Source organism: Oppia nitens, unplaced genomic scaffold, assembly GCF_028296485.1.
Source record: "Oppia nitens isolate AA-2021 unplaced genomic scaffold, nextdenovo-longstitch-racon4-pilon3 scaffold9_pilon_pilon_pilon, whole genome shotgun sequence".
Lineage (NCBI taxonomy): Eukaryota > Metazoa > Arthropoda > Arachnida > Sarcoptiformes > Oppiidae > Oppia > Oppia nitens.
The window spans coordinates 1,965,750-1,982,078 of NW_026533253.1; the positions used below are offsets into that span (position 1 = coordinate 1,965,750).

The 16,329-nt window shown below is 25.2% G+C and overlaps 3 protein-coding genes across 3 annotated transcripts; 1 reads left to right on the forward strand and 2 right to left on the reverse strand.

Moving 5' to 3' along the window:
• The first annotated feature begins 4,058 nt into the window (after positions 1 to 4,058).
• On the forward strand, positions 4,059 to 5,092 carry LOC128964731 (glycine receptor subunit alpha-3-like). The gene is made up of 6 exons (XM_054311368.1): positions 4,059 to 4,140; positions 4,217 to 4,348; positions 4,414 to 4,528; positions 4,602 to 4,716; positions 4,781 to 4,801; positions 4,877 to 5,092. Exons 1-6 carry the CDS (start codon positions 4,059 to 4,061, stop codon positions 5,090 to 5,092), a joined length of 681 nt encoding a protein of 226 aa, XP_054167343.1.
• A 1,203-nt stretch (positions 5,093 to 6,295) lies between these two features.
• LOC128964732 (monocarboxylate transporter 12-like) lies at positions 6,296 to 9,456 on the reverse strand. Its single transcript, XM_054311369.1, has 8 exons — positions 9,213 to 9,456; positions 8,940 to 9,125; positions 8,734 to 8,795; positions 7,844 to 8,673; positions 7,517 to 7,760; positions 7,322 to 7,447; positions 7,207 to 7,257; positions 6,296 to 6,384 (listed from the first exon to the last, which is right to left on the reverse strand). Exons 1-8 carry the CDS (start codon positions 9,431 to 9,433, stop codon positions 6,296 to 6,298), a joined length of 1,809 nt encoding a protein of 602 aa, XP_054167344.1. The 5' UTR covers positions 9,434 to 9,456.
• Positions 9,457 to 11,436: 1,980 nt separating this feature from the next.
• LOC128964453 (propionyl-CoA carboxylase alpha chain, mitochondrial-like) lies at positions 11,437 to 14,098 on the reverse strand. The gene is made up of 5 exons (XM_054311039.1): positions 14,021 to 14,098; positions 13,831 to 13,956; positions 12,031 to 13,755; positions 11,814 to 11,954; positions 11,437 to 11,736 (listed from the first exon to the last, which is right to left on the reverse strand). The coding sequence occupies exons 1-5, from the start codon at positions 14,066 to 14,068 to the stop codon at positions 11,590 to 11,592; spliced, it is 2,187 nt and encodes a 728-aa protein (XP_054167014.1). The 5' UTR covers positions 14,069 to 14,098; the 3' UTR covers positions 11,437 to 11,589.
• Between the last annotated feature and the right edge of the window lie 2,231 nt (positions 14,099 to 16,329).

Consider the following 16,329-nt stretch of genomic DNA (forward strand, 5'->3'; position numbering starts at 1 on the left):
ATTGATGAGTCGATGTGTAAAAATTGTATGAAATGTGCAAAATGTTAATGAATTTAATAGTTTGGATGAGTATAGTATCGCACCTGAAATGACTGAAATCTCTTTTCTCTCATATGTCTCGTATGTCTCGATTAGTGAAGCAATTGAAGTATAAAGTCGTGACCTTCTCTTAGTGTTAGTACTGTTGGCTCATCAATGGTAATGACAGCCTATAATCAGGGGTTCGTCTCTCTCTCTTTCTGGGCTGAAGACAACATTTCAACAGCACATGAATTACCTTTTTGTGGGCATTAAGTCTTACATTATTTTAAACATTAGCTCACTATATGTTTGATAGTATGTAAAGAAACAAACAGCACTTATACGGCAATATAAATATAATTATGTTTTAAAACACAAAACCATCATTTAGTAGATCCCATAGACATCACAACACACACACACATACAGGTATATACAGTGTATATTGTGTATAAATGTATAGTTACATACAGCACATGATGGTCATACATGCCATTACATCATACACTCCAAGTCATACCTGTGCCACTCCAGTACTCCAGTCTTAACATACAATAATATGCGCAATGTTTTTGCAGTTTGTTTCAGATTTGCTCACAAATTGCTATAAAAATGAATTGTTTTTCAATTCATTTCCAATTTTCTCTTCTCTTATCATTTGTTTCTTTTGTTGAGATTTAATAATTTTTATGTTTTTGTTTAGAAGGACTTCCTCTACAAAAAACAATTTCATTTCAGTGGTCACTCAGTATCTCTTGTAATTACAAACACATGGAGTGATGAAAACAGAGCAAAACATAGACAGCACAGACCTCTCGCGCACTCAGAGGCCGTATATATCTCGCAATAGGAGTACCTATGATTAGAGGCGATAATTATTAGGACCACAATTGAGTGCCATTGCGTTTACTGTCAATTCAAATGATCGATGAAAGCAAAGACTAGTATTTGCCATTCAAACGGATATATCGTATCAAAAATATTCAAAGCAATGTCCATAACTAAAGGGCTTATCTCTAACTTATTGATGTTTTTCACTTAATTATTATTATATTTTTAAATTATTTGGCAAAACTAAAAACAAATGCTTCAACAAAAAAATATATATAACAATAGTTTGTTTAATAATAATTTATGAATTTCTACGGAACAGCTAATATGATATATAAGTAAAAATTTGTAATCATTAGATGTTTTGCCAAATCTTTGATTAGTGGTGTATCAGCACTGGTATGAGTTAAGCCCTTGTGCCGGGTATGAGGTCTGCAATTAAACTGACAATAAAAAATTAAGTTCAGTCCTCATGAGCCACGAGTTAAGTCATCCAACAAAAAGTTACAATTGGGGCGGCTTTTGATAAAACAGTAATCATAAAAAAGTACATTATATTAAACTATTAGATGAATATAATATTATATGTATGTTGTGTGCGGTTTGGAGGCACAGGCACTGGCATACAGTGCACTCATTGACTAAACCAGCAAACAATTAATCATCGTTTTTCAAGACCCAGACAATAGCCATCACCTGTTTGTGGCAATTGCTCTGACACTTATCAGACCTAAAAAAGATTGGTTTTAATGAAATTAAACTATAAATCAATGGATTGCAGTTTACTGAGAGACCAAAAAATTTTAGACTTATTGTTTAGATATTAATTGAACGGCTTTTCATTGCTATAACAGTGATATATAATATTTCTTTTTTCATTTTACTATTTAATGTTATTTTTCATTTTGCTTTTTGCAGACAAAAGACATTTCTAAATCAATATCTAATTAATATTGCGGTAATTTTTTTATTTTATTTTTTTTGATACAAAACTTTTAGTATTCCTAGCGTTATATTGATTGAACTTTTGCCAAAAGTATGCGCCAATTGTTTTGCTTTGTTTGTCTATCAAAAACATATTAAACTATTTTAATAATTTAAATAATATTTTATAATTTATATTTTATTATTATTATCATTCTATATAAATAACAATTGTATAACACATAATATTGCAAATAATAATAATATTCAGCTCTAAATTGTTATATTAAAAATAAAAAATAAATTAAATAAATATAATAACTTCCCTAAACTCAAATTATTCTGTATTATTATTTACTGTCAAATTATTATTTTATATTATACAAAATTTGAATATTATTTTAAATTTCTCAATAAATTTTTATACAATATTCATTAATCGATACCTATAACTTATAAATTTGTTTAGTTTAAATATACGACTAAAATTTAATTTAAATTTTTATTTAAGACAAATATAAATAATGAGTTAAAAATACAAAAATTTATAAAATTTATAATTAAGATTTATTAAAGGTTGCACTTTATTTTAATTTATAATAATTAAAACTTAAATAACATTTAGAAAACAATATCTATGCCAAAGCTGTCGAACATTTACTGACATCTATTGACAATAACATACAAATTGAAACAAATTATATTTTTACAAAATGTTTTTTAAAAAGTTATATAAATTTCTTGTTTTTATAAATAAAATACAATAACTAAATATAATTGGGTTTATTTTAATAATTTGAATAACCTTTTTTTCAAAACTATAAAATTACTACAATAATAGTTATTAATAAATTTCAATTATCATATTTGATATATTTTAAACTTTGACATATATTTATACATTTTTTTATTAATTCACTTTAACTGTATTCATAATATAAACATAAAAACTTAATAAAAATTATAATAATTCAATAATTATAATATATAATATACTATAAAATATTAATTATAAAATAATAGGTAGAATAAAATCTATATGTATAAACTGTTTAATAGATTTTCGATAAATTATAAAATGTTTTTAACTAAAATAATTCTTACATATATTTAATGAAATAATAGATGTTTGCGTGACTTTTAACATTAAATAATACAAATGTTTTGCAAATTGTTTTAGATTTTTGATTGATTTTTTATAAAGAAATGTAAAAATAATATACAGAATTAGAGTTATATTTATAGATTAAATATAATGTTAAATGTCTTAAAACATTTACAATATTTAAATTACTTTGAGGTTTTCTGAAATATTATTAAGCATTATATCATATATCGATAATTTAATAAAATTTAAATTACTTCTAATCTCTTTTAATATACTTATAATATATTTGTGAATTCAATATACAGTATTTAAAATGTATGTCAATATCTTAAGATTTATTGTAATTGTTTTAGAAATTATTATTTTAAGCAAAACAATAGGATGTGTTGTTATGATTTCTCCTGCAAATGAAGGCAAATAAATTAATTTTGTTATATAAGTATATCAAAGCAAACATAGGATTTTAATTTTAAATACAAACTTTTTTGTAGGCGAATCACTTGTAATCTCAGTCCAATTATTTGTTGACAATAAGGGCGAAATCAATGTTAAAGATATGGCTAGTTTGACTGTCAATACATAAAAACTGTTAAAAATATTATTGAAATCTATGTTTAATAGGATTTTCGACTCGACTACTATTTGAAACATGAGTGGAATATTTCCAAACAATTTTGTAATTTATATTTACAAAAATTGAGATTTGCTATGATTTACTTGAATACATCCGAAGGTATGTTTTATTTTTATAAACTTTTTTTAGTTATTAATTAAATTAACCCATATCAATTTCTATATTCTCTCTCTCTTTCTCTCTCTCTCTCTCTCTCTCTCAAAAATTAACAATAATAATATATAAGTGTTAATCAACTGATTTTTCAATAGATACGGCTGTTATACAAACAGAAGATTTTAAATATTTTTGGGTTCCCGATGTAATAAATTTATGTTTTTACTGTAATTTTATTTTAATTATAATATAATATTACAGACAATTATGACAAACTCTAAAACTGAGAAAGTGGTTACCAAAGCATATAATACTCAAGTTTTGAAAATTAAAAATTATGACAACTATTGTTACTTACAATATATTACAAAGTATTAATATATAATTAAACTAAATGACTATTTTTTTAATAAAATATTTATATAATAATAATTAACAAAAAGGATGGCATCAATCGTGAGTTGTCCCATGGATTTTCATAAACATCCAAAAGAGACTTTCAATTGTCGGCTTAAATTCAGAAGCTGTTCGTTACTTAGATTTTTTAAAATAAAATTTTAATTATAAAAATTTTAAGATAATGTTTATTATTTTTTTTATAGATACCTATCCATTGACCAAAGTTATCTATAAATGGCATATTCCTACACCTATAGCACTTCATCCACGATTAAAACTTTCAAAACACAAACTTGATATTAGCTATCAATCATTTAATATCTCTACTTTTGAAGGTTTAAAACTTTAAAACTGAATTATTTAATAACATTGTTTTCAATTATAATTAATTATTTTGTAGGATATTTTTCGATTATCCAGGTCACATTTACATTTAAGGAAATGATTGCAAACAAATTATTTCACGTATATTTACCCAGTTTTATCATTGTCTTTCTCAGTTGGCTTTCATTTTGGTTACTTATATATTTCTAAATTAATAATTAACTTTTTATTAATTATTATAAATAAAATTTAATTAAATTATAGGATATCATCGGATACACTGCCGGCTCGGGTGGCGTTATGTGTGATGTGTTTGTTAGCAATTAGTGCACAATCTGTTGGCGTCCGACAGGAATTACCTCGAGTTTCATATATAACTGTTAGTTAATGTTATTATAATTTAATTGATTTAATACTAAAAAAATATTAATTAAATTTTATAGTTAGTTGATATCTGGCTATTGGTATGATTTTTCTCGAAATTAAGTTTTATTTATAAATTATTTAAATGCTTTATATTATAAATTTAATTAAAAAAGGGTTGTTTGATGTTTATATTTGGATCACTATTTGAGTACACAATTGTTAAATATATAGAAGCAGTCCATGAAAAACATTTAAAAGATATTTGCGATAAAAATGATTCACAAACACCTAAAATACAAGAAAATAACGAAAATAATGTTTCATTGACTAACTCTACATACTATACAACACCTTATTATCCATTGGTTTGTTCATTAGTTTTTGATTAATTAATAATTTTACAATAAAATTACTATTTATTTTAAAATTTTAGATTCCTGGATATAATCGTAATATTAATATAAAAGTTTCATATATTGACAATAAAATCAATTATGATATGCATTCAACTGATGTCAAAACTCAATCACTTTTCTCAACAAATGAAATTATTTCAAAAATAAAAAATTGGAAATTTTTACCTAAAGATAGTGAAAATGATATAATTTGGTCTAAACTTATTGATTACATTTCACGAATTGCTTTTCCCATTGGATTTATAATATTTGCTTTTATTTATTGGTTGATTTTGATTTTTATCTGATTGAACAAAATATTTGTTTAAATTTAAGTTTAATTAGAAGAATAAGTACTAATCAACAAAAACAAACTGATTTATCAGCAAATAAAAAAAATTAGTGTTTAAATAATTTATAAATAAATATATTATATATTGATATAAAATAATTAACTACAAATAGTTTTAATTTGACTAGAAACATTTTAACATTTAATTATAGATATATTAATTAATTTAATGACAATAAAATTTATTATAATATAAATGAACATTTTGTGTTAATTATAACAGTTTAATCGTAATAACACTAATTGTAATATAATGATAATACTGTATATATACAGTATATACAGTATATAAACAAGATTTGTATATTAAGAAAATATATATTTTTAAATATTTATAGAAAGAGTTTTGTTATACTATTCTAAATTTGTTATATTATGACAAACTTATGTTTTATAATATACTGTACGATGATATTTACAGTATAATTATTTTTAAATATTAAAAAACTGAATATATATATACAGAAATTAAATCCCGAAAGTACTGTAAGTATATATTATATAATGTTATTAACATAAAAATAAATATTAAGAATTAATTTTATGACTCAAAATTTCATAAATGAAACAATAAAATAATAAAATAATTAATTTGTTGGAAATTTGTGTTATGTAATAAATAAGGCATTTTATACAATTTATCAACTTTTACAACATTTTTCTATAAAATTGTTTTTAACAATATTTCTAACAATATATATAAAACTTGTGTTTAATAATAATAATAATTTAAAATGATGTTTGTAGTATTTTTATACATTACCACACATTTTACACATATTGTGCATATTTTTTTAAATCTAATTTTTAAATAATTTGTATTTTTTTAATGAAATTCTTATAAATTAAAGTGAAAAACTTTTCTTCAATGACTTGAAATATTTCACTAATGCTATAAAGTATAGCATTATTCCACTCATAGCTATCATACAACCTATTAATAAAAAAACATTAATTAGTATTATAGACGACTAACATTTAATACAGGAAAAATAATTTGGTGAAAAACAAATTAATATTTTATATTAGTATTATATTTTAATTTATAAATATTAAATGATAAAATTGTTAAAAAAAAATAAAAATCACATTAGTTAAAAACAAAATTTCTACATTAATAAATAAAATTATAATTAACTATTTAAATAACAATTTGAGTTGTTTTTTAAAAACTACTATAATGACTATGAGTCTCATTGATAACACCTACGTTTGAAATGTTTATTTATCAAATACAGTATATTGTTTACATAGTTTAACGTAATATACGAGATTATTTTTTATTTATTTACTGGATTACATATAAACATGTTTGCAGTATATAATGTAATTTATTTACATTTATATTTAATGATATCATTTGTCAAACAATACAAAAAATGAATGTTTGCCAAACAAAAAATAAAACAATAACTTCATTAATTGCGTTTAAAAGCTATTAAATTTATAAAACTTTTTTTCATTTGAATAATAAGTTATGAAATTTCTAACTTCTATACTTTAATTGTTATGTGATATAAATAAAATATTTAAGTAAAATTATCAAAAATATCAAAAGTTAATTGTTAAAAGCTAGACATTTGTTGTAATATTATCAAAAATTGTACAAGGTCATATAAATTAGATATTAGAAAATTTGTATGAAAAGATTTAAATAAAATACAGTATATTATAGCAAATTCATTCAAATTAATATTAAATATTTGTAGAATAAGTTAATATTATAAAAAATAATATTTAATTTAAGATTGATTACCGGCTACATAGAAACCAGGATCATATGAACCAGACATATCATATAACCAACCTTTTAAACAATTAATGTGAGTAAATATGTTTACAATTTATTAGTTAATATAAAATATATGTACCAATAATTGGAGGCCCAATAAAGGAGGCGACCCCTTGAAACAGGAGTAGTATACCAAAAGCATTGGTCAACTTTTCAATTCCTAATAAATCGACCAAAATTACTGACGTAAGGCTTACATAAGTCCCTAATTAAAGAGTTTTAATACTTTTAATGATTGACTAATACAATACATGAATAATTATAATGATTTTACCACAAGAAATACCAAATATTGTGCAATAGATTGTCATTAAATTGTAGGAACGGGCTAATGAACTGAACATTGTTGCGATACCACATACAGTCAGACTACCACTGTATAGCCAAAGACGGTTCACAAATGAATGGTCCGACAGATAGCCGAACACAAGTCGGCCGACAGTACTGGCGATACCTATCAAAGATATAAAAAATCCAGACTCTTCTGGTGAAGCTATGCCGAGACCGACCACTCTATCCTATTATTATTATTATTATTATTGTGTAATATTAGTTAAATAGTAGTCTTAAAAAATATTAATTATGAAAAATTCAAACAAACTTTAATATAAATGTGCGGAACAAAGAAACCAATACTTGTTAGGAAATTAGAGATCGCAAATGTCAAGAATATTGCGGTCTTTAATAAAGTAAAATCAAGCATTTCGTTGAATGTGTCGATCATTTCTTGGGAACAATGAAGACAACGGAAGAGTAAACACTGTTTGGTTTGCGACGACTTTTTAGACGATTGATGTAAATCGGCATTTGATTTATAGTGCGGTATATTTATTAGACTTCCGCTATAAAAGATGTCTTTACGATAGAGAACTCCCGGCGATAAGGAACAGGATCTTCGTCTCTCTGAGTTTTTTGCAGCACTTGTTTCAGTATTGTAAACATGAACTGAACTCATACTCGTAGCGTTTTGTATACCATTTTCATTAAAATTATCGTTTATAAGACTTTCATTGACTTTGTTAACCGAAAATGAGTGTCTGGTCGGACATCGCATTTCACCGACAAATTCGTGTAAATTATTGGCTAAACTAATGCATTCATTCTTTAAATAATCATTTTTTTCGCGACACATATCCAGCTCTTCTTCCTCCTCTTCAATACTTGTCGTCACATTTATCTCTAACGTTGGTTTCATCTTAAAAGCTTCATTGGCTGATATTGATTTGGGAACCGCATCTTTGAGTGGTCTTTTAACATCGTTTTCTTCACATTTATCGTCATTATCTTCATAATTATCTTCAAGTGGGCGGAAAAGTGCTCCAAAAACACAACAATTTAATGTCAGTCCCGACACTATAAGCATCGCTCCCTTCCACCCATAGATTACAATTAGCCATTCAATTAGTGGCGCCAATATAGCGCTACCAATGCCTATGTAATTAAGTATTTATTAAATTGATTAAAATATATGATTACTGTATGTTAAGCTACCTGAGCCGCAAACAGCTATTCCAGTGGCAAATGCTCTCTTCTTTTCAAAATAACAGCTAACACTTAATAATTTAAAAAATAATTTAATTTACAGTAGTGTCACGTTTTAGAGATATAATGAAAGTATTAAATGACTTATAAATAAATTATAAATACTAAAAATAATAATATAAATAATTTAATACAAATATTATAGAATTATTTACCTGACAATTGCGGGCAAATACATGAGCCCAAAGCCAAATCCCGTACAGATTCCTATAGTAAAGTAAAGTGTGATAACGTCGGGTGCGATCAAACTTAATAAAAAGCCGACACTCGATAGTATAGCACCGGCTATAGTAACGGCTCTACAGCCATATTTATTTGTCAAAGCACTGGCTATCGGACCTGTTTAACAGTAATTGTAATTATTAATCAAAGATGTATTTTATTTTATAAAGATTTTGTTTTTTATTACAACAAACTAATACTTTCCAACACAATATGTAGTTCCCGTCATAATGGATGCTACCCATGAAGTCATTGCATTACTGGTTTTATAGTGTTTAAGTATTTCGTAGTAAAATATGCCAAAAGTATAGGTAACTCCATCAGCGATCACATGTATCATAAAACTGGCGAACACGACAACCCAACCCCAGCCTCCGTCCGGACATTTGGACGATCGTTGGCCAGAATTTGATTGAATTACAGCCATAATTGTAATTTAATTCCTTATTCAATACCATATAAGGAGTTATTTAAATAATAAATACTATAATTTTTTATAGTTTATGGATTTATTTCATGTAAATCAAATAATAAAATATAATTAGAAAATAAGTAAAATTTTTATTCTTAATAAGAAAACTTACAATTTTTGTAATTTGTATCAATTTGATACACAGATGAAATTAATTATATTTTGTTAAAATATAATTTTAAAATAAATTATGATTTGTTTTTTACTGATTCAATCTGTGTTTTAGCCAGACTTGAAGGCACATTATATCCCAATTCAGCATAAATTTTACTAACAAATGAAATATTTTTAAATAAAAGACAATTTTCCAAATGAAATCTCATAATCTTGTTTTTTTAGTTAAGTATTGATCGATGAAATAGCTTTAATCCCAAATATAATTAGTTGACATTAAATCTATAAAAAATTATTGATTGTTTAAATAAATTAATTAAGCACTTAAATAATTAATTTCTATTTGCTTTATAATATAATATGATTTGTTCCTTTACTTATTTATAGAGTAAAAATACATTTATTTTATTTAAAATCCCATATTCTATAGTTTTTTTTTAATTTTAAAATAAAACATTAAATTAATACATTAATAAAATGTATTTGACAAACATAAAAATCATACTTAAGATCAATAGTTGAAAATCAGTATTAATAAAAATTATTTAAAAATTATAAAAATTAATTAATTCAATACAGAGTGCTTACGATATGACGTGAATCGATTCATAGTATTGAAAGCAATGATAAGCCAATTGCTCCCTAATTCACGTTTCCTTGCAATGCTTCTACACTATAATAAGGCAATAATTAGTCAGCAGTTATTGTCATCCCATTGTATTACTGACACAATTGTATAAATTGTATATATTTACATATATATATATTTATTATATCATTACATTTATATACAATTAAAAACTAATCCACTGATTAATTTATATAATTTTTTTCCAAATACGTTGGTTTGTCATTGAATTAAAACATTTATACACGACTTCAATACAAATAATGATGAGTCCAAAGGCAAATTAGTAACCGATGGACAATATAACGGTAATACCAATATCTTATGGCTTATGTATAACATGTCATTTAGATAACACTTAACAAACAAACAAAACACAACATTACTGTTAAGCTATGATTAAATCCGATGAGTTTTTTTTGGATTAAATTACAAAACAGTATAATTTAGCTCTTTATATGCGAATATATTAAATTTAATTTAAAAGTTAGCTTCAAATCCAAGGTTAGGGATTAAAGCGCACTGATATGACGGTCTAAAAAGAAACCCAAAGAGCCCATAGAAACATAGAGATTGGCAATGGTATGCAATGTGCAACATCTCATCACACAAACTATCAGTGCTATTATATCACTGATCACTCACTGCTCAGCTGACTATTGAGTTAAAGCCAAAAATGTCTTATTATTGTTAAACATTGGAATATTAGAGAGAGAGAGAGAGAGAGAGAGAGAGAGAGAGAGAGAGAGAGAGAGAGAGAGAGAGAGAGAGAGAGCTGATGTACAACTGTAGTACTACTGAGCAGTTGCTCATAGAGGTAGAGAGCAGTCGGTAATGTTATGGCTGAGTTGAGGGTTATGTTGTGTTATGCAGTGTTAGCACAGTTTAGATGATCGATAAAATAGCTTTCAATGACAAACTCTTTAAGACAACTCATAAATACTATAAATATGTTATTAAAAAACATTTTTTATTTTGTTTATCTATTTTTAGTCATTTAAGTCAATGAAAGGATGAAATGTTTTTGTTAGCTATAAAATCAGCAAAAATGTTAATCATATTAAATAACATTTAGAAACATAGTTTTTAATCTGTTGACATTGTTTTAATATATTTTGTAAATATTTATTTTTCCAAATACTAACATCCTTTTTAATATTTATATATATATTTTTATTGATTCTGAAATATTAATAAAGATTATTCAATAAAATAAAAAAATAATAGTCTCAAAATTTGTATATTAATAACCAATAGAAATAACAGTAATAAAAATATTTTGCTATAAAAAACAGTTGATATTTTGCGACACAATAGTTATGAGTGTTTTTTTTGATGACCAATAATATTGATAATCAGATTTTAGCTGTTATTCGAGTTCAATGAGCACCTGTTCGTCATCGACGGTATCGCCGGTCTTACAGTTAATGGCTTTGATTTTACCAGAAGTGCTAACTGTAAGACTATTTTGCATTTTCATTGCCTCAATCACACATACTTCTTGACCCTCAGTGACCTTAAAATTGAAAGATTAGACATTTGTATATTACATCTAATAATTTTATCTAAAAAAAGAAAGACATCAATAATTACTTGATCTCCAACAGCAACGACAACTGATTTAACCAAACCAGGCATCGGTGACTTCAATATTTTGCTTACGTCGAGCTTAGGTTTAGTTGGAATTAATTCATAGTATTTGGCAGTTTTGGTAGTCATTACTTGAATGTCAAACTATCAACAAATAAATGATATAAAAGTTATATAAAATTAAAATATTTGCAGAAAAATGTCATTAAATTTATTATACAATTGTTCCCTTATATTGCAATCTCATTCGTCCCGTTCCGTCAATTGATATCAATTGAACCAAATATAAGTCATCATTAATAGCGAATTGAAAGGTTGGCGAAGCCATTGAAAAAGTGTTGTTAAGCTCTAATTTTTGGTCATTAACTTCAACAATATATCTATTTTCATCTATTTTGAGATTCACCGGTAAAATTTGTTCTCCTTTACCAATGTTCACCTGAAGATCCCAATCGATAAATGGATTTTGAAGTGAATCATCAGTGGTAATGGTATTCAAGAAATGCATAGCACGAGTACTATCGCGGACAAAGATGGCCGCCGCTATTGTCGCCACATTTTGAGAGGTTTGAGGCGTTAATTGTGTGCCTTTAAAGCCATCGGGATATGTCTGTTGCAAGTATTTGGTACTAATATTTCCCGAAACAAAATTTTTCTCAGTTATTATATCTCTGAGAAGCGGAATATTATGAGTTAAACCTCTGATGACATACGCGTCCAAAGCTTCAGTCATTGTTTTAAGCGCTTCGTCTCTATTGTGTCCATAAGTAACTAATTTACAGATAAGTGGGTCATAATATATGCTGATATCTGAACCCTCTTTGACACCACTATCGCACCGGACGTTATCAATGTGAAGCGGCTCTTTATATTTAGTGAGTCGACCCACTGATGGCAAACCAAAACTCTTGTACGGATCTTCAGCGTAAATACGAGATTCAAAGGCCCAACCTTTCAATTGAATATCATTTTGTTTGTACTTAAGTTGATGTCCTTTAGCAATACGTATCATTTGATGGACCAGATCTATACCAGTGATGTATTCAGTGATAGGATGTTCCACTTGTAGACGAGTATTCATTTCAAGAAAATAGAAATTCTTGTGGGAATCAACTAAAAATTCGACGGTTCCGGCGGAGTCATAGCCGACATTCAATGCCAGTGCAACCGCTTGTTCACCCATTTTTCGGCGCAACTCTGGGTCCACGAAAACACTGGGCGCCTCCTCTATCACCTTCTGGTTACGTCTTTGTATTGAACACTCTCTTTCATTAAGATATAAAGCGTTTTTATGTTTATCGCAAAGAACTTGTATTTCAATATGTCGTGGATTTTCAATAAATTTTTCAATAAGTAGTCTGTCGTCACCAAAACTGGACGACGCCTCCATTGAAGAGAATCGGAAGCCCTCAACGGCGTCCCTATCATTCCAAGCGATTCTCATACCTTTACCGCCGCCACCGGCCGACGCTTTAATCATAACTGGATAACCGATTTCATTGGCCAATCGGACGCAATCATCGGCGTTCTTAATCACGCCATCATAACCAGGAATGGTATTAACTCCGGCTTTCTTTGCAATAATTTTGCTCTCAATCTTATCTCCCATCGCATGAATGGCTTGACTGTTAGGACCAATAAATTCAACTCCCGATTGGTTTAGTTTTTTAGCAAAATCTGTATTTTCCGATAGAAATCCATATCCCGGATGAACGGCTTGGGCACCACTTTTGTTAATCACATCAAGAATAGCGTCAACATTTAGATAACTATCCTTAGAGGCGGCACTTCCCACACAATAGGCCTCATCGGCCGTCAATACATGAAGAGCTGTCGAGTCTATATCACTATGAATGGCAACACTTGTTATACCCATTTGTTTGCACGTCTTAATCACCCGACAGGCGATTTCACCCCTATTTGCGATCAATATTTTGTCAAATTTCTGAATCATAAATACAATCATCAATTCAATCATTTTTTCAAAATAATAAATCAATTAAATCATTCATTGACTGACCGTTTCATTTGCATCCACTCTATCGGCAAAGTATATAGACTTTTGGCTAAAATATCTTCGAATTGTTCCATTGGTTCCATTCAACTCTTGTAATCTGATGGCTAAATATCTTGCATTTTTATATAACTAAAATATAATAAACAAATTAATCAATTTAGGTTTATATAAAATTTAGGCATATATTAATCACCATTGATGATTTTTCAATATTAAATTTGTTTATCAATAAATTTAACATTTTTTCCCGAAAATAAACTTAAGTTTTTATTTTATAATTTAGTAAATAAATTGTCAAACAAAATAATAGAAAATATGATATCACATATGATATATATATATATATATATATACTGTATATATGTATATATATTAAACTATTTTATAGATTTATATAAATTTAGTAACAAAACACAATTTGTGAATAATTTAAATGTAAGGTATTATTATATGTTTAATATAATTTTTTATTTATGTTGCAAACTGTAAATATTGTACAAATAAGCGTGCTAAAAGGGCGTAAGTGTGTTTATATTAATAAAGTAAGCTAACCAATAAAATGTACATTGATTACATATTTCAATAATTTTATTTTATATTTATATCTATAAATCTGTAATAAATATATAATTTAGTACATTAGCCAACTAATAATTAATCACTTATTATCATATAATATAAATTAATCATAAATAGTATATATAATTTTTTGACATTTTATTACTAATAGAGTTATTAATTATTTTAGAAAAGTAGCCATATAAATTTATATGTATTTGATGTAATGTTAACCATTTAAACAATTTATACAGATTCAGGTAATCTCTATAAGTTTAGGATTACATTGACATTAGATCTATTTGTACTCTAACTTAAGTTTAATTGCAACTATGAATAAATATTTACTAATAAATTTTAAATCATTTTCAATATACTTTATTTTATAATAATTAATATTAATGATTTTGCAAATGACCATGATCAATTCATTAATTAAATACTGTATTTAAGTTTAAACGATTGCGCAATCAGTTTTGAACGCTCTCTAAACATTAATAATATATATATTAAATATTAATAATCTAATATATGTTAACTCATATATTGGAAATTTGGAATATACTCTAATAATTAAAAGTTAAAAATAAATACAGTATACATGTATAATATCTACAGTAACTATATAACTATCAATATATAATTAATACTTACGTGTTAATGATAACTATTTTTTAATAAAATATAATATTAAAAATAATAAATTAGCAAATACTGTACAGTCATAGCGTAAAATACATCAATTTTTAAAACAATTTAACCAACTATTATATAGAGATTAAAATTTCATAATTTTTTTTAATTATTTACATTTCTAATTATGATGTAATATTTATGTTGTTAGAAATATTATTAGATAATCTGATTTAATTATTAACATTTTTATAATATGTAAGCAAATTTAAATTTCTTATCACTTATTAAATTACATATTATTTTAGTATAGCAAATAATAAATACTAAATGATTAATATTTAAATGGCAGCAAATTTTGTTATGTATTGCTAATAATAACTTTAATTTCCTTGTTTTATATTAACAACATTTTAAAACTCATAAATAAAGTATAATTTATTAAATTAATAATTATCAATTAGTTTTTGATTGTCTATTTTATTGTATATAAGTCTATAGTATTTTATAAACCAGTAAATTACTTGATTATCAAATAAATATTAACTTTAAAATTTTCATGTAAAATAATATAAATTTTTATTGATATAAACAGTCAATTATAATAATAATAATAATATCATTAATAATTTTACACTAATTTTTTAAATTTTAATTATGTTCATTATTTTACACAATTTTTTAGATATTTATAAAACATTAGTTTATAAAGATATGGATCAAAGTTTGACTTGTCTTACATTACAATATATTGTATTTAATTATCTAATGAGTTATAAAAAAGAATTCTCACTTTTCTATCATTCAATTTAATAAATTTTTTAATAATTAATTACAAATTCAAAATTCATATAAACAATTGTATTTAAATTTATAATCGATTTTTAGGCGCAAATGGCATTCAAAAATCAACAAAAATATAACCATCATTTAAATATAATGTATGAAATTGTGAATTATTTTTTAAAAATTAATTTATTAATCAATCAAAACAATTTATTTGTTGGACGATTTATTAAACAAATTACAAAAAAGACTATTAATATTAATAAATCGTTTTTAACGTCTTATTTAATGGCCTATCAATTTAACTTTTTTTTCTCTGTACAAAACATTATCTCATTTATAATAATAATAAATAAGTAAATTTAAATTATCAAAATCTTATTATCAAATAGTCTTACAATTACTTAATTTGTTTATAAAGTCTATCATATCATCATTTTTTCATTTTGTAGTTGTATTTTATATAACGTAATTAACTATTTGTTGATTTGTATATATATATATAGAATCATACTTAAATTAATA

What these genes read in the sequence shown, in the direction of transcription:
- LOC128964731 (XM_054311368.1), top strand. Translation starts at nt 4,059, where the DNA reads ATGGCATCAATCGTGAGTTGTCCCATGGATTTTCATAAACATCCAAAA. An exon ending in TAATATCTCTACTTTTGAAG is followed by an intron (nt 4,349 to 4,413) that starts GTTTAAAACTTT and finishes ATTATTTTGTAG; the next exon opens with GATATTTTTCGATTATCCAG. An exon ending in CTCGAGTTTCATATATAACT is followed by an intron (nt 4,717 to 4,780) that starts GTTAGTTAATGT and finishes TAAATTTTATAG; the next exon opens with TTAGTTGATATCTGGCTATT.
- LOC128964732 (XM_054311369.1), bottom strand. Translation starts at nt 9,433, where the DNA reads ATGGCTGTAATTCAATCAAATTCTGGCCAACGATCGTCCAAATGTCCG. An exon ending in ACGGGAACTACATATTGTGT is followed by an intron (nt 9,126 to 9,212) that starts TGGAAAGTATTA and finishes TTACTGTTAAAC; the next exon opens with AGGTCCGATAGCCAGTGCTT. An exon ending in TATTTGCCCGCAATTGTCAG is followed by an intron (nt 8,796 to 8,939) that starts GTAAATAATTCT and finishes TAAATTATTAAG; the next exon opens with TGTTAGCTGTTATTTTGAAA.
- LOC128964453 (XM_054311039.1), bottom strand. Translation starts at nt 14,068, where the DNA reads ATGTTAAATTTATTGATAAACAAATTTAATATTGAAAAATCATCAATG. An exon ending in ATATTGAAAAATCATCAATG is followed by an intron (nt 13,957 to 14,020) that starts GTGATTAATATA and finishes ATTATATTTTAG; the next exon opens with TTATATAAAAATGCAAGATA. An exon ending in TCGTTGCTGTTGGAGATCAA is followed by an intron (nt 11,737 to 11,813) that starts GTAATTATTGAT and finishes TTCAATTTTAAG; the next exon opens with GTCACTGAGGGTCAAGAAGT.